Here is a 24,332-nt window from a genome sequence, read left to right as displayed (position 1 = left end):
GAAAAGTACTGCGGTCAAGATTCTTGAATAAAAAGAGGGATGCACCAATATTACAATGATTTTCATGTTTTGGCAGGTAACAGATAAATCTTAACCAGTATTAGAATTCTGTACATCTTTTGTCTAAATAGATAAAAAATAAAACAATAAAAGAATTTTCAACTAAAAACTGAAAACTTTTGGCTGTTCATTTACACGAAAACGCAAGTTTTTGAAAATGATACTATTATCATCTCTGTGTAAACTACAAAAACATAAATTATGTGTTCAGTCTATAGGTTCATAGTGTTTCTTCACAAAGTGACATCGCCATCTACTGGCCTGGCAGCATAATACAGCGTTTTTCGTCATTTTCGCGGATCCGTGTGAACGGGGATCATTTGACAGTGTTGTCGTCTATACGTGAAAAATGCAAAGGAAAAACTCTTCCATTTTTAGTACATTGTTGTCGTGTAAACGCAACCTAAAATACATTGTTTTAATTGTTACAGATGAATCACAAATCACAAAATTATAATGTACCGTACAAAAAAAAAATTATATTTTTTAAGAGAAGTACAGTATTTTTGCTCATCTCATTATATTAAGAATTTTCTACACAGCAAAACATACATTTGTTGATCTTGTTTTAAATATACTATATTTGTCATTTTTTTTAAGTATTTTAAAAAGAATAGAAAATGACTTTTTGCAGTGTAGAAATTTTCATTATTCAAAAATGTATACTACGGGGCTGTTGAATGCTCGAATCTGATTGGCTGACCAACAGGGAAACACATGGCTAAAGTAGTTTTAGCAGGTCTTGACTGCATTGCAGTTCCATATCACTTCACCAAATGATTTCAGTTATGTCAAAAGGTCCTTACAGCCTACAACCGCAAAAAAAAAAAAAAAACCCCACAACCACACCCACCAAGCAAATAAATATAGGATGAAAACGACAAATTATTGTCATGTTTTTTTTTGCACAAAATAAGTTTTATTGTGTCCTGAAAGTGCATACTCTCTCACGCACTCTCTCTCTCTCTCTCTCTCTCTCTCTCTCTTTCAAACATACACACATACAGACACACACTCACACAGAAACATGTTGTCAGTGCTGCTCTGACGAATTACTCAGTAAAATAGTTTAGCAACTTAAAGGTGCTAAAGAGGATGTTTTGTTTTATATATTTTTGCAATATTACTTGAAACTGTCTTTACTAACTGATAAAAGACTATTTATTAGGTGCACTGAAAGGAATAATATTAATATACATCATCTGTGCACGAGGTAGGGCCTTAAAAACATCAGCCAATCGTTTACGTGATCATCGCGTAAACGATTGGCCCTCTGGCTTGTCAATCACTGCCATGACGTTCCTTGTGAGAGACGAGCGCAGCTGCGCGCTCCAGTAACTTTCCACACTCCACAGGCGCCGCATGAGATGTTTTTGTCCGGAGACAGGAGTAACAACTGCAGATTATGAGTTACCTGCGGTGAGTCCGACATAATGAATCCACTAACACGATACAGCGAATGCCGGTGGTAAACACTCGTGTTCCAATACTCGTGCACGAGTTTTGGGAGGCAATCTCTCGAAAGGAGGGGGGGGGTTGTTCTTACTCATGCGGTCTTTTCAAAAACTCAGTAACAGTCTTTGGTTTCTGAGTCGACGAAAAGATCCTCTTTAGCAGCTTTAAAAGATACATGACATTTCTCACCAACGAGGTAATAACTGTGCGGTAAACTTATAGTTTCACTATTAGAGACACTGCTGCCGTGAGAGACGCACAGACTCAAGACTAATTCACATATGCTTATTCTCTCTCAACTGCGTTAATAACTGTATCAACTATTTTATTCTGCTATAAAAGCTCAAGCCTCCGTTACTAGTTCTAAAATGATGTTTTGGAATTCGCAATGGAGGCTTGGGATGAGATTCATAAGAAATTAGTCCCACATACAAGTGTGTTTTAAGGACAAAAACCTGACAAACGTCTTGAAATACATCTGAACAGTGTCTTGAGGTGTGGTAACCATAGTATAAGCGGAATAATTGACTCCGAGCCGTTGAATTCTTAGAATTCGCTTCACGTCGTGGCCGCATTACCACCTCGGGTGTGCATTATTTTCTAAGAATCCAACGGCCCGTCGTCAATTATTCCTTACATATATTCATAGCAGAAATGTGGATAGCTGGTGGCATTTGAAGATATAAAAGTCATAGCACAATCATCTTTAACTCTTTCCCTGCTATTGATGGAATTTTCCATCTTTTCAGTGTTATACGGCAGGGGGCGCTATTACTCATCTTCTGAAAGAGTTCAGAATCTCTGGATCAAAACATAGGCAAAGAAGGAGCAGAAACAAGTGATAAAAGCATTGCTTATGCATGTTGTAGTCTTTGAAAAAAATGCAATTTTCTCAGCTTTTGAATTTTTCTAATTTTGTTCAAAATGTTGCTTTTATTTATGAAACTTGATCATAAAAAAGAATGCATGAAGCTAGAATAAAATTGTTAAAAATTAGAGGCCCTGTTCTTTGACATATTGCATGTTCGGATATTCATACAACAAAATATTCTGGGGGCCATGAAATTTTTGTGAAAATGATCAAAATACTGACTGGTGGAGAAAGCGTTAAAATGTTGTAATATAACATGTCTAACCCGCTTCTGACTGCAGCCCAACACTAGGAAGGTCTCAATGCTGTTCTCTTTCAAATAGGCGTTTCTCTCCCCTCCAAAACCTGGTTCCACCTCATAGTCTCCATTCAGGTACTGCAGAGTAGCTTTAGTGATGTGGATCCTCCTGAGGAACATTAATTTTGCAGTTACTAAACAGTCCAGTGTTTTGTATAGCTGTGTGTACATGTATCTGTGGTCTGTCATAAACTCTCACCCGGCTTTGCCTCCAGCCTCCATGTGGTTGGCCAGCGTGACGTCGTTGGACCACACGTCGAATTGCCACTTTCTCAATCCAAGAACTCCACAGTGCACGCGACCACTGTGGATCCCGACCCGCATGTTTACGTTGACCCCCGTGACCTCTCGCACCAATCTGTGACCCAAACATAAACATGTTATCAATAAACCACACGCTGCAATTAGTGTCGTTTTAGTATTATTTATATACTATTATAGTATTTATTAATATTTTGAATTATATTTTGGAATATTGCGTTTACTCCCTAAAAAAAGTAACTAATTGCGTTTACTGCTTTTTTATGAACATTTTAACATTTTTTTATGAACATTACATTACATTTGCGTTACTTTTTCTCATCTGGGCTGGACTTGCTTGTTTGTTTTTAAATAACAACAAAAAAAGTATTTTTGGCAAATGTTAAGGCCCTTTCAAACCATAAGTGAACTGAATAAACCTCAGGCTGAAGGAAATGCATATTTACACCTGTGCAGTAGAGGGCGCAGCTCAAACAAACCCCATTTCGGATTAAAGAAGAATAAGATACAGAAGAAGGAAGTTCAACACTTTTATTTCTAAATATAATCGGAAGTAATTTTTGCTTATTATTAGTATCGTTGAATTATATCATTGAAGGTCTGCAGTAAAGACATTGGTTAGCAAAGTGAAATTAAATACATAAAGTGTGTGTGTAATTTAATATAGTTAATTATTACAGGTTTGTGTAAAATTCTGAGATTGCATTTCACTGTTTTTATTCATTTTTAGGAATACTGAATGTTTTTGTGCAAGTGAGATGAGTAAATACATGTTAACATTTAGTCTAGAACAACAATAACCATCATGTTCACACAGCGCACACCACGCCTCTGCACTTTATTTCTCTCAACATGGGGACAGGAGAGCTGTCAGTCAATAAATGTGAAAAAGTAACTTGCATTACTTATTTGAAAAAGTAATTTAGATATTTTGTTGTAAATTGAAAAAGTAATGCATTACCAGTTACTTGAAAAAGTAATCTGATTACATAACACAAGTTACTTGTAACGCGTTACCCCCAACACTGACAATGAGTATATCGGGGCATTTATTCAAGTTCAGTCTCTTGTACATTACATGCGCACGAGTGCGAGCACGAGCAATAAGTTGCTGGCTGCAGTTCACTCAACGCCCACCAGAGTCACTAATAACAAGGGTTTCTGAATTCTACATATAGCCCCTTTAATATAAAAATAATATTTATTACCATAAAAATATCATTTTTATTTAAAAAACTCCTCATAAAACATTTAATATTCAACATTAAATAAATTCACAGATCACTATCAAAAATGATCCGTTCACATGGAATAAATTTCAAAAAGGTCCAAAGAAAGTTACTGTCTGACAACTAGGTGAGACGTACGAAATGGCTTCGATCATGTCCACCCCCATTTCCACACAGCAGTGAGCGTGGTCCGCTCTGGGCTCAGGTAAGCCTGACACGCAGTAGTAACAATCCCCCAGGATCTTGATCCGTAAGCAATGGTTCTCCTGCACACACACACACAAGAGGGAACAGAAGTTAATTAGAAAGTTCAAGCTGGGAAGATGGCAGCTTCACGCTGAGGTGTAAAAAGAGGGTAGTCATTCTGCTTAGTGTGTGATACAGAGAGAGTGTGTGTGATTTTTGTGTGTGCATGTGACATACTAGCTGCATCCCAATTCAGACGCTGCATCCTTCAAAGGCTGCATTCGAAGGCCAAATACGTCACAGCGGCGCAACGAAGGCTGTCCCAATTGCGGCCTACAAAAGCGTCCTTCGCTTTTTGGGCCATGAAGGATAGAACGCGAGGATCCTTCACAGCCTAGCCTATCCCAAGATTCATTGCGCACGAGTGACAACAGCAATTTTTGGGAGTGAAATTGCCGGATTACACTTTTAAATATATGTATTGGGTTTCAACTTTCTCAAATATCTAACGATGCAAATGTAAAAATAAAAAAAACCCTTTGAAGTGGTTCAAATGTTTACATATCTTATTAAGATGCAATGTTATATAGTTTATACTCTCAGTTAGAGCTGCACGATTCTGGATTTTTTTTGTTTAAAATAGAGATCACGATTCTTCTATGATTCTGAACAGACAACTAAACAAAATAACATGTAATAACAATTGCTGCAGTCTATTTAAAAATGTTTAAAGGTGCCGTAGAAAGTTCTTTCACAAGATGTAATATAAGTCTAAGGTGTCCCCTGAATGTGTCTGTGAAGTTTCAGCTCAAAATACCCCATAGATTTTTTTTATTAATTTTTTTAACTGCCTATTTTGGGGCATCATTAACTATGCACCGATTCAGCGCGTGGCCCCTTTAAATCTCTCGCTCCCTGCCCCCCGAGCTCTCGACTATAAGTGCAGTTATACAGTACATAAACAAAGTTCATACAGCTAATATAACCCTAAAATGGATCTTTACAAGAAGTTCTTCATGCATGCTGCATGCATGGATCAGATCATATGAGTATAGTATTTATTTGGATGTTTACATTTGATTCTGAATGAGTCTGATAGTGCTCTGTGGCTAAAGCTAACATTATACACTGTTGTAGAGATTTATAAAGAATGAAGTTGGATTATACAGACTGCAAGTGTTTAAAAATGAAAATAGCGATGGCTCTTGTCTCCGTGAATACAGTAAGAAACGATGGTAACTTTAACCACATTTAACAGTACATTAGCAACATGTTAACAAAACATTTAGAAAGACAATTTACAAATATCACTAAAAATATCATGATATCATGGATCATGTCAGTTATTATTGCTCCATCTGCCATTTTTCGCTATTGTCCTTGCTTGCTTACCTAGTCTGTTGATTCAGCTGTGCACAGATCCAGACGTTAATACTGGCTGCCCTTGTCTAATGCCTTGAACATGGTCTGGCATATGCAAATATTGGGGGCGTACATATTAATGATCCCGACTGTTACGTAACTGTTACGATTCGCCTGTTTTTCGGAGGTCTTTTAAACAAATGAGATTTATATAAGAAGGAGGAAGTAATGGAGTTTGAAACTAAATGTATGTCATTTCCATGTACTGAACTCTTGTTATTCAACTATGCCAAGGTAAATTCAATTTTTGATTCTAGGGCACCTTTAATTCATTTGAATGAATCATTTTTTTTAATCAATGATCAATGAATGACTCCCTAATATACTTGTTTCATTATTGGATGAATCAGTGTTATTGAACAAATCTTTTGAATTAAACATTCAATGACAAGTAAATTTTTAACAGTCACTTGTCGCCACTTGGTGGTGTCGATACAACCATTTTTTGAAGCACCAAGTTAGTTTCAAAAAGTGATTTGCTCTATTTTGATCGCAACCGTAGACAGCAGTGTTTATATCCAAACTGTAAACTTTTATCACTGTACTTCTGTGACAATTTGATTATTTGTAACACACACAGAAATAATTATAGGGCCTACTGTGTGGTTCAAAACTGCTTTCTCTGGGTCAGCGGCATCACGAACACAGATTTTAATGTTCCGGTATGATTTTGTCAAAGGTTTAATAGACACAAATCGTTGCCATTCATAAATAGGATTGCATGGTGTTTGAATCGAGATTGTGATCTTTTTACAATGAATCGTGCAGCTCTACTCTCGAAGGATGCAGCCTGTGAATTGGGACACAGCTAATGTGTGAACAGACAGAAACCTTTGACAATGGATATCCATTACAGCGAGTAACAGGTAATAAATGAAGTCAAAGCAGAGCAACAGAGTAGTGGTGTTTTGCTCCGGAATGAATAAGAGTTTTTGAGTGAACAATTCAATGACTCACTCATAAAGAAAAAGGAGAAAGGCCAGGCTGTTCAAGTGGCAGGGGTTGGAGGATCAATACATTAGAAATGCTGCTGTCTTTCCAACATTTCATCCACCAACACCCACCAGGGCTCCAACCTCAGCTCTTTTGGAGGACACAGAGCCCGTTTTTCTGCACCATGCCTGCATCACGCTGGGCTATCAAAACCCCTTCTGCGCTGTGGTGGAGCCCATGCTGAGGATGCCCACTGGGAAGCCTCATTCCCATAGCCTGGAGGTCAGACTCCCAACCCTGAGGGACTATGTGCCTCATTCACCAGTGGTTCACAGGGGTTCACCCACATTTACCCCATTGGTCAACCCCTGGCAGATCCACTAAAATATAAATAAATAATTTAAAAGACACCACTGACTACAACATTACAAATTCATCAATGAATGACTGATACGGATCTGTTTCTGATGCAGAAAAATTAGTTCATGCATTCATGACCTCTAGACTAGATTACTGTAATGCATTACTAGCTGGTTGTCCTTCTTCCTCAATAAACAAGCTACAATTAGTACAAAATGCAGCTGCTAGAGCTCTTAACATGTCAAGAAAATATGATCATATAACACCAATTTTATCATCTCTACACTGGTTACCTATTAAGTTCCGTATCAATTATAAAGTATTGCTACTGACCTATAAGTCCCTAAATGGTTTAACTCCTGTGAACTTAACCGACCTTCTATCGCCCTACAGTCCTTCAAGATCACAAAACTCTGGACTTCTGGTTGTACCTAGGATATCTAAGTCCACTAAAGGAGGGAGAGCGTTTTCACATTTGGCTTCTTAACTCTGGAATAGCCATCCTGATAATGTTCGGTGCTCAGATTTAAATCTAGATTAAAGATGCATCTCTTTAGCCACGCATTCACATAATGCATCTCATATCAGATCAACTGCACATGACTATCTTTGCTTAATGTTATGAACAGCAGCTACGCTAATTATTCTCCATTTGCTTTTCTGTTTTATCTCGGGACACCTGTCCTGAGGTGACTAGAGAGGACATCAGCTTTAGTTTGGATCCAGCCTCTTAAGAAGACCTCAGATGACCAACACCTATGAAGAGACGGCACCTGCAAGGATCAACATGCACATTCCCAAATTTCTATATATCCTAACTATTGTTAATATGTAATTCATTACTTCCCGGAGCTCATTGCTTCTACCTTCAGTTAAACTGCTAACAGTGATTGTAAATTAAATTGCCTAAATTATTACATTATTAGCTAACTGCATTCTCTAAATTGTAACGTTGACATGCATTCTCTGTAAAGATGCTTTGAAACGATATGTATCGTGAAAAGCGCTATACAAATAAATGTGAATTGAATTGAAATTCATGCATAGACTTTTTCCATCCTCTCACTGACCCTTATAATTAAACAGCGTTTTAATTTTTTATTTTTTTGTTTCGTCATAGTTTTTGTCTTTTGATCAAAATATTCCTTTATAGTTAGATATATACACATTATTGTTTAAAATTGAGGTTGATCAGATTTTTAGTAAAAAATTTCTTATGATCACCAAGTCTCCATTTATTTGATCAAAAATAAAGTATAAACAGTAATATTATGAAATACTGTTATAAGTCAAAAAACCATTTGAATATATAAAATGTAATTTATTCCTGTGATCAAAGCAGAATTTTCAGCATCATTACTCCAGTTTTCAGTGTCACATGATCCTTCAGAAATCATTCTATGATTATTTGCTGCTCAAGAAACATTTTATTTTATTATACTATTAGATAGTTCCAAAAACAGAAATCTTTAAACAGAAATCTTTTGTGACATTATAAACGTCTCTAAATGTCGTCACTTTCAAAAAAAGAAATCTTACAGACCCCAAACTTTTGAACGGTAGTGTATTTTATATTTTGCATAATTTAAACATGTATTAACATTCAAATGAAAACTGCAAGTGTAATGTAAAAGTAATATCTTGCAGTCTCAACAATTTATTCAATATACTTTAGACTTCGTCTTGTAACCATAATAAACATATAATGCTGCAACAATGATCCAGATGAAAACATCTTTTCAACATGTGTTAGTAGTCATGCTCACCGAGGCCAACTTGTCAAAGCGGGCAAACAGCTCGTTTAAAGTCATGACCAGCTCCTGAGCAGTGCACTGTGACGCCAGACTAGTGAAGCCCTCAATGTCTGCAAAAAGAATACTGACAGACACAGAAAGAGAGAGAGAGAGAGAGAGATTTAAACTATGCATTGTTGTTCCCATACTGATTAAATGCTTTGGTAATATTGAACAGCAAACAGTCATGCCAATCAAACAATGAATTAAGACAGAGATTAAAAAAAACTTTAATTTTAATGCTTGGATATACATAGGTCAATAACGTCATCTTTTTAAACAACCAGTTAGAAAAGTATATGTGTGTGTGAATCCCTTGAGCTGAGGGGAATTCACTCTGTGGCTGTGCAGTGGCAGACGCCGTGGAGCACTTTAATTGAATCGCGGCTTCATTTCAGTATCTTCTGGGGTTAGCGCTAGTCTAGTGACTGATAATTAACTATTCCCTCTTTTGCCATAATTAGCTGACCACCTTTCAAAATAAAAGCCCCATTGCTCAGCTCCCATAGCTGAAGGAAAGGAGAAAAGAGTAAAAAGAGACAGGAGAGATGAATGGAAAGAGTGATGATAAACCCAGAAAGTGACACATGGCCACAGGAGATGATAAAAAGCAGATGAACTACCTTAGCTAAAGGCTAATGCTAATAGTCAAAGGTTCTGCAGGCTTACAGAAAACAAAACTGACCCTATTGTCTTTTTAAAAAAAATAGTTGTCTTTGTGGTCATTCACTTAAGGATTGAATGAATGTTCACTTCCCACTTCCTGTCTGCTTATTTAAAATATATGAGTTAAGATTACATGATAATTTTAAGTTTAATGTATGAATTAACTTGCTCAAAAAGTTAAGAGCAATTAAAATGTATGAGTACAAAATTGAAATCTGCCTGTTCTGCTTGTTTAAAGGTGCCCTAGAACTTTTTTTTAAAAGATGTAATATAAGTCTAAGGTGTCCCCTGAATGTGCCTGTGAAGTTTCAGCTCAAAATACCCCATAGATTTTTTTAAATTAATTTTTTTAACTGCCTATTTTGGGGCATAATTAGAAATGAGCCGATTCAGGGTGTGTGGCCCTTTAAATCTGGTGCTCCACGCCCCAAGAGCTCGCGCTTGCCTTAAACAGCATAAACAAAGTTCACACAGCTAATATAACCCTCAAAATGGATCTTTACAAAGTGTTCGTCATGCAGCATGTCTAATCGCGTAAGTACAGTGTTTATTTTTTTATGTTTATATTTGATTCTCTATGAGTTTGAGGCTATGCTCCGTGGCTAACGGCTAATGCTACACTGTTGGAGAGATTTATAAAGAATGAAGTTGTGTTTATGAATTATACAAACTGCAAGTGTTTAAAAATGAAAATAGCGACGGCTCTTGTCTCCGTGAATACAGTAAGAAACGATGGTAACTTTAACCACATTTAACAGTACATTAGCAACATGCTAACGAAATATTTAAAAAGACAATTCACAAATATCACTAAAAATATCATGTTATCATGAATCATGTCAGTTATTATTGCTCCATCTGCCATTTTTTGCTATTGTCCTTGCTTGCTTACCTAGTCTGATGATTCAGCTGTGCAGATCCAGACGTTAATACTGACTGCCCTTGTCTAATGCCTTTCATAATGTTGGGAACATGGGCTGGCATATGCAAATATTGGGGCATACACCCCGACTGTTACGTAACAGTCGGTGTTATGTTGAGATTCGCCTGTTCTTCGGAGGTCTTTTAAACAAATGAGATTTATATAAGAAGGAGGAAACAATGTAGTTTGAGACTCACTGTATGTCTTTTCCATGTACTGAACTCTTGTTATTTAACTATGCCGAGGTAAATTCAATTTTTGAATCTAGGGCACCTTTAAACTTTGAATTTCTTAACTTAAAATATAAACTTTATGTAACTGATTACCTCAATTTTTTTGAGTTTTGCCAACTTATTCGGGTTTACAGTGTTATACAGTGTGCCATTTACCATGTAGAAAATAGTAAAAGTGTGAACAATGACTGATTTTATCCTAAGCTTCAGCGTCTATTTATAATGTAGGAGGGCAGGACGATTCAGATTATAGAGAGCATGTGATTGGACAGAAAATCTGATGAGTTGCTGAAGTGCAGAGTGATGTCATCAAAATCAGTGATCCGTTTTGGTGAAAGTGAGAGACTGTAGCACTTTGAATGCTTATATCTTCTAACTGAGAATTTTGTCATCAGCACACTAGCTTATAGATAAGAGTAAGGCTAACATATTCATACTAAAAGCCAAAAAACTTCCATTTTGATTTCATGGGTACTTTAAGGCCATGAGGGCGGGAAAAATAATACGAACAAATAATGTCATAAACTAGCATGCTGGATCAAATCCATTCATAGTTAATGTGGCACAGTTTGACACGACAGTAACACTCACCTGACATTGTCGTGTTTCTGGATGTAGATCTTGTGAAACATCATGTCTTCTTTTTTAGCGTTGATGTCAGCCTTCATTTCCATGGCGACATGCCTTGGCAAAACAGACAGCAACAGGCGTTCCTGAAAATTGCAGAGGAGAGAAGAGAGGGAATGTACGTATGAGAAAGAGAAAGAAAGCTTACCGTGCAGTTCTTCTCACTGAAGATTAAACATCCTTTATTTATTTAGTTGCTCTTTGCATGTCAAACATCAGAGTCCAAGAGCATATATACTGGTGGCTTGTCTATTGACTACAGTGTTTAGACTTTAATTACATTTCTGTTAAAATTAGAATATAAAGGCAATCAACAGAGGTTTTCAAAATGAGTAGAACTTTATTACAGATTCAGAGTAGATGCCATATGAATGCAGGGAGACGGAGAGAGAGTTCAAGAGAGTTCAACCTAAGTGCAGTTTATTTCAAACAAACACAAAATAAATACAAAATAAACACAACCGAATGATGACTTAACCTGAAACCATAACAGAACTCAACAGCGTCTCAATCAGCTCCCTAGCTTCCAAGGTCGTGAAACAGTGTACGCAAATTCAGGCACTGGTAAGAACAGCAAGGACTCTGGCTCACTATATAGTGAGCATCGATGCTCCCTGGATTTCACGGTGCATTGTGGGACTTTTTAGCGAGTGAAAGTTTACTAGTGCACTAGAAGGATTTCGCAATTGAGAGAGCCCTTAAAATGGCCGACTACCTGATCAGTTCCCTGACTACTGAACTACAGAGCTGATTGAGACGGACCAAAGTCCCTTTCAAGGAAAGTCTGTTCACCAGCGACCATATTTGCACCGCCTCCGGGCAGCTATTACGGGCATCCAAGACCAAATCCTGTCTATTTGAAGGGGGGAATCCTGAAATCTGAAAAACTGCTTGGCGAACTCACAATTAAATAACATTTCAAATCAGCAACAAAATCTGACATGAAGTGCCCTATAAAATGTTATTTCTTATGCTCAAATAGCGTTAAAAAGCTTATTTTTCAGGCTAGACGAGCCAATGCACCTTTGCAGTCCTAAACACGAAGTCTCAGGTTTCTATAGGGACCAGAGCTTCTTACGGCAGCAGCAGTGACGCAATAACTTTATCAATCAGCGATTGGCTCATTTACTTATGGTATTCTGCCATATTGCGCAATGCAGTTTCTCCCATTCATAAAAAATAGGAGTGAACCATCTTTCTACATCTATAGTTTTTGGACGCACCCAGGGAAACATGAGGAATATGAATACACATGGGCTTAATGAGCTAACAAGGAACACCTAAAACAATTAAGACAGCAAACAGGAACACGTGGAACAGGAAGCAGTGATAAAGACTAACCCTCTATATGTCTACTTCCATACTATATAGTAGGCAAAAAATGTGAGCTGAGTAGTATAGCACGTCCTGATTTTGCTGAGTTATTCCTGGGTCAACATATTTTGTTGATCCTGGAACAACATTCCAGTCTGAAAATTTAGGTCTTAACCCTATTCCTACCCCTAAACCTAACCCTACCATAAGTTATCCCAAAAATCAGAGGGAAATGATAGATGAATAGCACTGATGTAGAAGCACCAATTCATGATTTTAAGCCTAAACTTGACATAATCTGTAAACTTGTCCCTCAAATCTGATTGGTTGATTTGAATGTTGTTCTAGGATAAACAAAAATGTTGACCCAGGAACATGTTGAACTCAGCAAAATCAGGTTCTGCAGTAGTGCACATGTCCGAATTCAAAGTATTCTTAAAACAGTAGGTCAAAAGTACCCAGATGACCTATTTCTTCTGGCGAGATTCTGAAGTGTGCATTTGATGGACACTTTATGAGGCCACAGGAGAAGATTTGTGAATGGCAGTGTAGCGACGCAACTGACGCAGAAAGTCACATGACAATCAGAACATTTCAGATGTAATACATCAGAATTTCCTTCATACTACCCTCATTCTATATACACATTCATACTATCTATTATGTTTAAACAGTATAAGATTCAAACTAATTGTAGTACTGTACCTACTGGACATGAGATTTCGGACACAGCGTAAGACAATGTACAACCTGAATTCCGGAAATGTTGGAACGTTTTCTAAATTTGAATAAAATGAAAACTACAAACCCGATTCCAAAAAAGTTGGGACACTGTACAAATTGTGAATAAAAAAAGAATGTTATCTAATGTTTTTGTGCACAAAATGTATTCTCGTCGCTTATTAATATTAAGGTTGAACCACTGTAGTCACGTTGACTATTTTAACCATGTTTTTAACTACCTTTCTGGACGTCAAAAAGTGCAGTGACATTGCTGCCTATGTGTGGATCAGATACCCTCGGATTTCATAAAAAATATCTTAATTTTTGTTCCGAAGATGAACAAAGGTCTTACGGGTTTCGAACACCATGAGGGTGAGTAATTAATGACAGAAATTTCATTTTTGGGTGAACTTTCCCATTACGGTGCAATACTGCCATCCTATATGTTGCTCTGCAATTTGGCACTCTAATAAAGTCATGTCACGTTTATTTATATAGCACTTTATACAATAGATTGCTTAAAATTAAGCAGCTTTACTGTATTAAACATGAAATACAGTGTCAGTGTCTCATTTAATCAGAAGTACAACTTCATTTTCTACTATAAAGCAGCTCTCCAATGTGTTCATGTTTTCACCCACAGAAGTCTGACCTCCACAGATTGAACAGCAGAAATGAAGCGGAAAAGATTTCTACGTTAAAGAAGGCAGAGCCTCACTGGATCATGGGGTCTATTTGAAGCTTTCATTTATCATGAAGCATTATTTACAGGAATCCTCCGATCAGGATTTATTCATATATTAATACATTACTTTACATTCAGCAAGAATGCATTAAATTGATCAAAAGTGACAGTAAAGACTTTTATAATATTACAAAAGTTTTGTGTACTTTTTTTTAATTCTTAAAAAAAAAATCACTGTTTCCACAAAAATATGAAGCAGCACAACTGTTTTCAACATTGATAATAATAAGAAATGTTTCTTGAGCAGCAAATCGGAATATTAGGATGATTTCTGAACGATCATGTGAATTCAGCTTTGATCACAGGAATAAATTACGAATACAGCCTTGGTGAGCAGAAGAGACTTCTTTCAAAAACATTAAAAAAACGTATAGATTCCAAACTTTTGAACAGCATATACAGTATATTGTCACATTCAGTTCAGTTTAGTTTGTTTTCATGGACTTTCAGTTTTGTTTTCAATTGTCACGTGTCTTTGTTCCGATTCTCGCCACTCGTTTGTCTCCGTGGTCACCGTAATTATTAGTTAATTCGCTTCAGCTGTATTCACCCCATCACCATCTGTATTTATGTCACTCTGTTTTAGTTCTCAGTTGTCCTGTCCCATTTCAGATATGTGTGTGTACCCTTACCTGCTTGGATTATATTATTAAACTTTATATTGAAAAGTTGCTCGTCTTCGTCTTCATCTGCCTACATACATGTTGTTACATATATATTTTATATATATATATTTTAAAAAGGGAGACTTAGACAAAAATATAGGCTTATGAGGAAAGAGCATACAGTGCTAAAAGTCAAAATGGACTATCAATTTTTTTTCTTACAGAATGTTGCAGTGCTTATTATTAAGGATTTATCCATGCACTCGTAATCTTTAATCAAAAATGTTAACCTCCCCTCCCCCTCGAAACGGCGTCTGTTCTCTTCATGACGTTTGTTATGGTGGAGGGTGAAACTAAATATCCTCCAAAACTGACTGCAAACTGCCTTCATTTAGTTAGCAACACCCAACTTACTTCCTACGATCCAATCAATATATATATATATATATATATATATATATATAATATCTATCAGTTTCACTTGGATATACATCATATTTTGTAACATTATAAATGTGTTTACTGTCGCTTTTGATCAATTGAATGCATCTTTGCTGAATAAAAGTATACATTTCTTTCAAATTTGACTTTTAAACAGTAGTGAACACTAGTGAACTGTGCCAGCCAGTGGCCATGACCTCAACGCTGTAACTGTTAGGCACTAAGAGCCTGTGAGAACTGACCTGCTGCTGGTTTTCTCTTTGCAGGTGCAGTCGGGCCTGGATATAGCCTCGCGTCTCCTGAAAGGCTTGTCTCTGAGAGACTTCTGCTGGGTAGTGGGTGCAGATCCCAATGATGTTGGTGCACAGGAAGATCAGCACGTTTGCACTCAGCTGAGGGGAGAAAAAAAAGAAACATTCAATGTCTCTCTAGTGATCCGTTGAACCTTTCAACAAAACCAGCTTTAGCTCAGCACTCTGGAATCCTGGGACATCTGTTGTACTCTGGGGCTTTACTCAACTGTAGTATGGGAAAAAAAGCCAACCTCTGACCCAGAGAGGCAACTTCCTGTAGAGGAGTTTATACTAGGGGAGCCAGAACAGAGCTAAAAATGGAGCCTGAAGCAGAGCCAACACTGTTACTTCCTTTGGGTAAATGAAGGGAGGGTGTAATGGGAGAGTGATGGGGGTTACTCCAGGTCACATGATTCACACCATTACACTCTGCTGAAAGCATCACAGAATCACTGTGAACCACTTGTCGGCCTATCAATATATGCTAAATAATTACTTCCGTGTCACACCAGAGGACACATTACGTGGCTGTGGGAAAGTGAGTCGAAAGTCGTTAAAACATTTCATTGAGAAAATGTAACCAAAATAGCGAAAAAGTAAAATTTATATTGCCACAGCAGATTCCATACAGTTCAGATATTTTATTATAAGTAATGCTGGCCAATATATTTCAAAAATGTTATCTTTTGAGCCACGTAATGTAAAATATACATAAAACATACATTATTTAGTATTTTCCTCCAGTCTTTAGTGTCACATGGTCCTCAAGAAACATTTCTTATTATTATCAATGTTGAAAATTTCTGTACTGCTTAATATATATATATATATATATATATATATATATATATATATATATATATATTTATTATATATAAATATTTTTTTTAAACAGACATTTATTCAGGATTCTTTGATTAATAATAGATTTGACTTTGATGAATCTTGTGTGACAATGTAAAATTGTACAATTTAATGCATCCTTGTTGAATATAGGTATTAATTTCTATTTTTTTTTTAAATCGATTAAAAAAATAGATTTATATATATATATATATATATATATATATATATATATATATATATATATATATACAGTACAGTCCAAAAGTTTGGAACCACTAAGATTTTTAATGTTTTTAAAAGAAGTTTCGTCTGCTCACCAAGGCTACATTTATTTAATTAAAAATACAGTAAAAAACAGTAATATTGTGAAATATTATTACAATTTAAAATAACTGTGTACTATTTAAATATATTTGACAAAGTAATTTATTCCTGTGATCAAAGCTGAATTTTCAGCACAGTTACTCCAGTCTTCAGTGTCACATGATCCTTCAGAAATCATTCTAATATGCTGATTTGCTGCTCAATAAACATTTATGATTCTTTTCAATGTTGAAAACAGTTGTGTACTTTTTTTTCAGGATTCCTTGATGAATAGAAAGTTCAAAAGAACAGCATTTATCTGAAATACAAAGCTTCTGTAGCATTATACACTACCGTTCAAAAGTTTGGGGTCAGTAAGAATTTTTATTTTTTTTGAAAAGAAATTAAAGAAATGAATACTTTTATTCAGCAAGGATGCATTAAATCAATCAAAAGTGGCAGTAAAGACATTTATAATGTTACAAAAGATTAGATTTCAGATAAACACTGTTCTTTTGAACTTTCTATTCATCAAATAATCCTGAAAAAAAATATTGTACACAAATATTTTGTACAATTGTACACATTAAATGTTTCTTGAGCAGCAGATCAGCATATTAGAATGATTTCTGAAGGATCATGTGACACTGAAGACTGGAGTAATGATGCTGAAAATTCAGCTTTGCCATCACAGGAATAAATTACTTTGTGAAATATATTCAAATAGAAAACAGTTATTTTAAATTGTAATAATATTTCACAATATTACTGTTTTTACTGTATTTTTAATTAAATAAATGTAGCCTTGGTGAGCAGACGAAACTTCTTTTAAAAACATTAAAAATCTTAGTGGTTCCAAACTTTTGGACTGTACTGTATATATATATTTATTTTTATTTTTTTTTATTTTTACTAAAACACAAGAACAATTACAAAATATGAGTTTTCATAAAAATATAAGCAAGTACAAGGACCTCCATGAATAATTGAGTGATTGCACATATTGAATCACTGAATCAGTGCTTTGAACCGATTCACTGAGAAGGACATAATAACTGACATTAAATTTTGAATTTTCACTTCAAAATAACCAGAAATTAAACAAACCTCACGACAACATCGCTATTGTTGCTAATGAGGTTTTTTAAATAAAACATGTTGAAAATATCTATGCTGTGATACAAGAAACGGAGCAAAACTAAATAAAAATTCTCCTAGTCTGCATGTAAAAAAAATAAATAAAAGAACAGTAATGGACACCAAAGTAATGTTACTGCAGAGGGAATCAGTTTGGAGTTGTTCAGTCCTTAAAAGGCTCGTTCGCACCAAGGACAATAAATATAAACATGACGATGAAGATATAGTTCTAAATATCGTTCTAAATATAAAAGAACAGCACACCACAACTATTATGATAATGGCACAGAAGAAGTATATCACTTTCAGAATGATTTTTTCCATCTGATGAATGAAAAAACATTGACAGCCAATCAGAATCCATTCTGCTTTAAAGAGTTTGAGCATTTAAAGGGGTAGACAACAAAACTGCAACGCACTTTTAATAAACAGAATGGTATCGTGATTGGTGTGGACACTAATGTAGTTATCATTATAGTTATCGTTCTATCGTTCTATAATATATCGTTCTTAACTCTGTATTTTTGCAGCATGAACACAGTCAGAGGTCAATCGACACTAAATTAAGCGCTGTTAATGGTGGAAAAGCAATCAGTCGATAACTCTTCTTCCACTGTCATCCACCAATCAATACACAGACCAAGCATGACCATTTGATATTAAGAGTGAGGTATAAACTGAAATAATTTCTCAGTGCCACTTTATTGTGTCAAACAGGCAGGTTTATAGCAGCCATATTAATCTAATAGCCTCTTATAGCTGACTGGATAGTTTATGCCTGTGCTGTTTTGAAAACTACAGAGGATTTATCTGAAGTGATAGCAGTTGTACTGTATGCTGCTATACATAGGATAAAACAATAGATTTGACAAACAATGGTTTGCTCCAGTACACAGCATACGAAACGAGAAACCAAAAGGACAGGCAAGAGGCAATGCTGTGGAGCGGTGTGTGTGTGTGTGTGTGTGAGGCAGAGCCTGCTGGCCACACTGACATTAGGCAGATGGCTGTGAGCTCTGTTTACATTAGAGTTTCTGTTCAAGCAAAACCAGGCCTGGTTTATGTGTGTGCATGTGTGAGTCAGCGTGCACGTGCAAATGGACGCTTTTAGTGCTTCAACAATAGACATCAACAATAGTGTTATATACAAGTTAGAGCTGTCAGTTTGACCTGATAAATTAGTAGAATTTATTACAGAAAAAATTGTAAAAAATGTGCATTTTTAATCATGAAAAAATAATGCTAATAAATGTACGCTTTTAATCATGCCCTCTGACCCGTACATAGCAATTCAACCTTGAAATAACACCTAAATGTAATGAATGCTTTTGCCGTCCACATCAAATGTATTCTTGTGCTCAAATATAATGAGACTCGAAAGAGTAAAGGGTTGGGATACATTTTTAAAGCATTTTCACTATTTTTAATTTGACAAGGGATCTTAAAATAGGTGATTACACTATTTTGCAAAGAACAGAAAGACACAACACATTCGGCTATAAGTCTACCTCAGACAAACATCTAATAATATATATATATATATATATATATATATATATATATATATATATACATACAGTACAGTCCAAAAGTTTGGAACCACTAAGATTTTTAATGTTTTTAAAAGAAGTTTCGTCTGCTCACCAAGGCTACATTTATTTAATTAAAAATACAGTAAAAAACAGTAATATTGTGAAATATCATTACAATTTAAAATAACTGTGTACTATTTAAATATATTTGACAAAGTAATTTATTCCTGTGATGCAAAGCTGAATTTTCAGCATCGTTACTCCAGTCTTCAGTGTCACATGATCCTTCAGAAATCATTCTAATATGCTGATCTGCTGCTCAAGAAACATTTAATGTGTACAATTGTACAAAATATTTGTGTACAATATTTTTTCAGGATTATTTGATGAATAGAAAGTTCAAAAGAACAGTGTTTATCTGAAATCTAATCTTTTGTAACATTATAAATGTCTTTACTGCCACTTTTGATTGATTTAATGCATCCTTGCTGAATAAAAGTATTCATTTCTTTAATTTCTTTTCAAAAAAATAAAAATAAAAATTCTTACTGACCCCAAACTTCAGCATCGTTACTCCAGTCTTCAGTGTCACATGATCCTTCAGAAATCATTCTAATATGCTGATCTGCTGCTCAATAAACATTTATGATTATTTTCAATGTTGAAAACAGTTGTGCACTTTTTTTTTCAGGATTCCTTGATGAATAGAAAGTTCAAAAGAACAGCATTTATCTGAAATACAAAGCTTCTGTAGCATTATACACTACCGTTCAAAAGTTTGGGGTCAGTAAGAATTTTTATTTTTATTTTTTTGAAAAGAAATTAAAGAAATGAATACTTTTATTCAGCAAGGATGCATTAAATCAATCAAAAGTGGCAGTAAAGACATTTATAATGTTACAAAAGATTAGATTTCAGATAAACACTATTCTTTTGAACTTTCTATTCATCAAATAATCCTGAAAAAAAATATTGTACACAAATATTTGGTACAATTGTACACATTAAATGTTTCTTGAGCAGCAGATCAGCATATTAGAATGATTTCTGAAGGATCATGTGACACTGAAGACTGGAGTAATGATGCTGAAAATTCAGCTTTGCCATCACAGGAATAAATTACTTTGTGAAATATATTTAAATAGAAAACAGTTATTTTAAATTGTAATAATATTTCACAATATTACTGTTTTTTACTGTATTTTTAATTAAATAAATGTAGCCTTGGTGAGCAGACGAAACTTCTTTTAAAAACATTAAAAATCTTAGTGGTTCCAAACTTTTGGACTGTACTGTATGTAACAGTATAATGGATCTGTGTGTCAGGCGTTAAAGTGACAGCAGCCTAATATACCTGCTGCCAAATTATAAGATAATATTAAAAATATCTATATAGCGGTTTTTCCCCATGGTTTCGATGTCAAAATTGTGGCCAGTATATATGTATATATACACACACATACATACATACATTTATGATCTAAAATATTATGACCACCTGCTTAATATGCTGTTGATCCTCTGTGTGTTGCCAAATCAGCACTGACCGTCAAGGCATGGACTCTACGAGACCCCTTAAGGTGTGCTGTGGTATCTGGCACCAAAATGTTAGCAGCAGATCCTGTCGTCCTGTAGGTTGCGAGATGAAGCCACTGTGGATCAAACCTGTTGGTCCAGCACATCCCACAGTTGCTCGATCAGATTGAGATCTGGGGAATGTGGAGGCCAGGGCAACACCTTGAACTCTTCGTCATGTTCCTCAAACCATTCCTAAACAATGTGGCAGGGTGCATTATCCTGCTGAAAGAGGCCACTTCCACCAGGGAACACCATTGTTATGAAGGGGTGTACCTGGTCTGCAACAATGTTTAGGTAGGTGTCAAATTTACGCCCACATGAATGGCCAGACCCAGGGTTTTCCATCAGAACGTTGCCCAGAGCATCACTCCCTCCACCAGCTTGTCGTCATCCCACAGTGATCCTGCTGCTATCACTTCCCCAGGTAAATGGTGCACACAAAAGGCAACAGGACTCATCGGACCAAGCAACCTTCTTCCACTGCTCCAAGGTCCAGTTCAGACGCTTGCGTACCCATTGTAGATGCTTTCAATGGTGGACAGGGATCATCATAGACACTCTGATTCATCTGCGGCTAAGCAGCCCTCCACCCTGTCGCTGGTTTGTGGTTTGTCCCTCCTCGGACACTGTTGGTAAATTCTCACCACTGCTGACCGGGAGCAACACACAAGCCTTGACGTTTCAGAGATACTCCGACCCAGTCGCAACAATTTGGTCACTCAGATCTTTATTCCTGCACATTTCTCCTGTATCCAACATGTTAATTACGAGAACTGATTGTTTGCTTACCATCTAATCTACCCAGACTTTAATCTGCGGCCTTGTTAGGTGATGATAAATAATATTTGCTTCACCCATGACTGGTCATAATGTTATGGTTCATCAGTGTATATATATATTTCAAGACACAACACATTTGCCTCTAAGACTACCTCAGACAGAGTGAAATGTGAATTATTTATTGATATGCAATTACGTTTTTTGTATAATAAACATGTCATATATATATATATATATAATAATATTAATATATATATTAATTTTTAGAAAACTAATAATTTCATAACACTGCTAATAGTAATCTTTAACAAATAATTAACATTTATTTCTCATACTGTATTGTGCTTTTTAAATGACTGATTTCAGTTTTTAGTTTTTATTTATTATGTACAATAGTACAGCATTTAAATATCGTCTATTTATCTTTTAATATTTTAAAAAAATATTTTAATTATTTTAAAATTATATTATTATAAAAGAATTTTAATACTAGTGTATCCCTATAATGACTTCAAAAGTCACTATAATAAAAATGCTTTACTTATGTCACAACAATTATTATCTGAATAATAATAAATTATGATCAACTGATATATAATTATTGATTTATCTTTATAATCAGCAGATCTTAGTTTGATTACATTGATTAGCAGCTCTAATCTAATCATATGTTTGTTTGACATGCAAAATATCATAACATGCAAAACGTTCTCATTCATGTGATTGAATATTTGCTAGCACTCAAGAAATGGTTATGATCAGTGTGTGTTATTAGCCGTGTGTGTGTATAATCACAGGCAGGTCCTAATTGCGTGCTCTTCACCAGAGGGCGAGGTCAGTGGGTTTACACACACACAAACACACACTCGGCCGTTCTGTTTGCGCAACTTGACACCTCTCTCCTTCACGCTGAAGATTTATATGCAATAACCATCACAAGCGCTGGAACACACAGAGAGAGAGACACCGTTCACCCCTTTATGCTCTGTCAATCTTCTCCTTCGTCTCTTTTTCTTTGCCTTTCGCTCACAAATCATCAAATAAATATATTTTCCTGACTCCCTCACAACATGTTCTCACACACTGGCTTCAAAGTGACACATTTACTGACACTGAGAACATCTCTTTCCTTAAAAGCCAATGTCTAGAGATCCTTCTTGTGTCTGCCAAATTTTTCCAGTAAAAGTCAACAAGCGACACGTAGAAACCTTCATAAAAATCATAATATGATTTCAGCTCACTTTGAATGTCCACTGCAGTCTTTTTATTACTCAAAGTGCTGAGACAAAGAGCATTTAAAGAATCCGGGCGTAATTTGACTTAAGCTCTATGAACAGCATCCTGCGGTATAATGTCGGTTACTAAGGAATGTAATGTAAGAGCTAATAAAAATAAATAAATAAAGTTCTGTTCGTACAGTGGAAGTATTTGGGCCAATACAACATAAAAGCAAAAACGTGCAGCTTGTATTCTTCAGTACAAGGTTTCTACTTTAAGATATCAAGTTGTTGTCATCATTTTTGATGATTTGGACTGGCTGTGCATTACTAAGATAACTCCTGCGAACATGCAAATCATGAATGCGGGGAAACCTGTCACTGATATGAGATCCACCAATAGCAAACCACAAATCCAATCAATTCCCTATGGGCAAAATCAAGCCCTACATTTGTTCTTGTTTAAGAAGCCAATCAGGCATAACATTATGAGCACTGACAGGTGAAGTGAAGTGATTATCTCTTCATCACGGCACCTGTTAGTGGATGGGATATATTAGACAGCAAGTGAACATTTTGTCCTCAAAGTTGATGTGTTAGAAGCAGAATCCGATCCAAAAGACGAGCTCCTGTAGCTCAAATTGCTCAAGAAGGTAATGCTGGTTCTGATAGAAAGGTGTCAGAATACACAGTGCATCACAGTTTGTTGCGTATGGAGCTGCATAGCTGCAGACCAGTCAGGGTGCCCATGCTGACCCCTGTCCACCACCGAAAGAGCCAACAGTGGGCACGTGAGCATCAGAACTGGACCACAGAGCAATGGAAGAAGGTGGCCTGGTCTGATGAATCACGTTTTCTTTTACGTCACTTACCTGGGGAACACATGGCACCAGGATGCACTATGGGAAGAAGGCGAGCCGGCAGAGGCAGTGTGTTGCTTTGGGCAATGTTCTGCTGGGGAACCTTGGGTCCTGCCATCCATGTGGATGATACTTTGACACGTACCACCTACCTAAGCATTGTTGCAGACCATGTACACTCTTTCATGGAAACAGTATTCCCTGGTGTCTCTTTGGCCTCTTTCAGCAGGATAATGCTCCTGCCACAAAGCAAAAATGGTTCAGGAATGGTTTGAGGAGCACAACATCAAGTTTGAGGTGTTGACTCCAAATTCCCCAGATCTCAATCCAATCGAGCATCTGTGGGATGTGCTGAACAAACAAGTCTGATCCAAGGAGGCTCCACCTCACAACTTACAGGACTTAAAGGATCTGCTGCTAACATCTTGGTGTCAGATACCACAGCACACCTTCAGGGGTCTAGAGGAGTCCATGCCTCGATGGGTCAGGGCTGTTTTTGCAACAAAAGGGGGACCAACACAATCTGATTAGGAAGGTGGTCATAATGTTATGCCGTGTACGTCACAAAAGAGAAAATTATCACAACTTCCATTTCATGCCACTCGAGGGTTGTATTTTTTCTGTTAGGCAAAGATTTCAAGA

At 36.1% G+C, this 24,332-nt stretch overlaps 1 protein-coding gene across 2 annotated transcripts in view; it reads right to left on the bottom strand.

Moving 5' to 3' along the window:
• adcy6a (adenylate cyclase 6a) overlaps nt 1-24,332 on the bottom strand; it is a 98,093-nt gene that overhangs the window by 17,806 nt on the left and 55,955 nt on the right. For both annotated transcript variants that reach the window (XM_048177235.1, XM_048177236.1), the window contains 6 exons: nt 15,387-15,536; nt 11,281-11,402; nt 8,842-8,953; nt 4,313-4,440; nt 2,884-3,042; nt 2,652-2,793 (listed from right to left, as the gene is read on the bottom strand). In XM_048177235.1, the coding sequence (XP_048033192.1) occupies nt 2,652-2,793; nt 2,884-3,042; nt 4,313-4,440; nt 8,842-8,953; nt 11,281-11,402; nt 15,387-15,536 (813 nt within the window). The remainder of the gene's footprint in view (nt 1-2,651; nt 2,794-2,883; nt 3,043-4,312; nt 4,441-8,841; nt 8,954-11,280; nt 11,403-15,386; nt 15,537-24,332) is intronic.

This window comes from Megalobrama amblycephala, linkage group LG24 (genome assembly GCF_018812025.1).
Source record: "Megalobrama amblycephala isolate DHTTF-2021 linkage group LG24, ASM1881202v1, whole genome shotgun sequence".
In the NCBI taxonomy this organism is placed as follows: Eukaryota; Metazoa; Chordata; class Actinopteri; order Cypriniformes; family Xenocyprididae; genus Megalobrama; species Megalobrama amblycephala.
Note: the sequence above shows the minus strand (reverse complement) of the source record. Positions and strands in the feature narration are given on the sequence as shown.